This window comes from Pteropus vampyrus, unplaced genomic scaffold, assembly GCF_000151845.1.
Source record: "Pteropus vampyrus isolate Shadow unplaced genomic scaffold, Pvam_2.0 Scaffold916, whole genome shotgun sequence".
Lineage (NCBI taxonomy): Eukaryota > Metazoa > Chordata > Mammalia > Chiroptera > Pteropodidae > Pteropus > Pteropus vampyrus.
The window spans coordinates 66,560-67,741 of record NW_011889697.1 but is presented as its reverse complement, the minus strand read 5'-3'; the positions used below and the strand labels follow the sequence as shown (position 1 = coordinate 67,741).

At 44.8% G+C, this 1,182-nt stretch overlaps 1 gene segment (V, D, J or C); it reads right to left on the bottom strand.

Annotated features, from left to right (window-relative positions):
- Positions 1-121: 121 nt before the first annotated feature.
- On the bottom strand, positions 122-904 carry LOC105309882. The segment is given in 2 exon segments: positions 122-417; positions 823-904. Coding segments are annotated over 2 exon segments (336 nt in total).
- Between the last annotated feature and the right edge of the window lie 278 nt (positions 905-1,182).

Genomic DNA, 1,182 nt, shown 5'->3' with positions numbered 1-1,182 from the left:
TAATACCTTCTGAAAATAATAAAATAAAATAAACATTTTAGAAAGCACTACTTTGGGACTTCTTCCTGGGCTTCACGCCCACCCCACAGGGGGATACCGCACAGGTGCAGCCTTGTCTGTCTCACTGTGTGTCACTCACGATGCAGTAGTACACAGCAGTGTCACTCAGGGAAGCCCAGGGAAGGCTCAGTGTGCTAGACTTCCTGTCATGAGGGATAAACAGAGATACCAATTCATTTGCTGTGTTTGTTTTATATCCTTGAATAAGGAATTGTGGTCCCTGGTTGGGAAACTGTCGGTACCACAAGATAAACTCATTTGTAACAATGTTGGTGTGGTCACAGGATATGTTCACTTCTTGTCCTTCATATGAGTCAATAAAGATGGGCTGGGTGGTCTTAGCAAGGCTCAAAGTACCTGTGGGAATAAAAACACAGTGCTAGCTTCTATCCTGAAACTAAGGTGAATTGAAGAACCCTTCAGGTTCTCTCAAGGTCAAACCCACCCCCACCTTTACTTCCCCAACATACACAGACACAATGGAATATCTATTTTTAAAATAAATAAGATCGAAAACATATACAGAAGCGGCAGGTCTAATATATCTGTCCCATGTCTCTGGCTCAATAATCCAGAACATCTTTATTGCCCAAAGATACCCTTTACATAAATGCTGAGGAAGTATTTCCCTGGAGAAAAGTAGGACCCCCCTCTCCCAAAGCCAGCCCTCAACATCTGGATAAACAGCAATGGTAGCAGGTAGGTTTATAGATCGCTGTTCAGACCTAGATCCCAATGCCTCTTAATCCCAAAACAACTCACCCAGGGTCAGGAGCACAGTCACTCTTGCCACCTGCCTCATATTCTAGGTGTCAACTAGGACAGGTCTAGGCTTTGCTGCTGAGTCTGAGCCTAGACTGGGATACGAACCAGGAAATAGACACAGCAGCAACAGGCAGAGCACACACCAGCAGCTCTCACAAAGAGCAAGCCAATAGCAGGATGACAGCTCCTCAGAATGTGCTCCCTCTCAAGAGTCAACTGAGCACTCAGGAAGAATAGTGGGTAAAAACTTCTAGCACAACAGCATAGGAGACTGGATTTCCTTTTAGATCTTTGCTAAGGTCTAACCCCTTACAGATGTGGTCTGAATGAAGCAAATGCATCAGAGGGTAGAGTCCA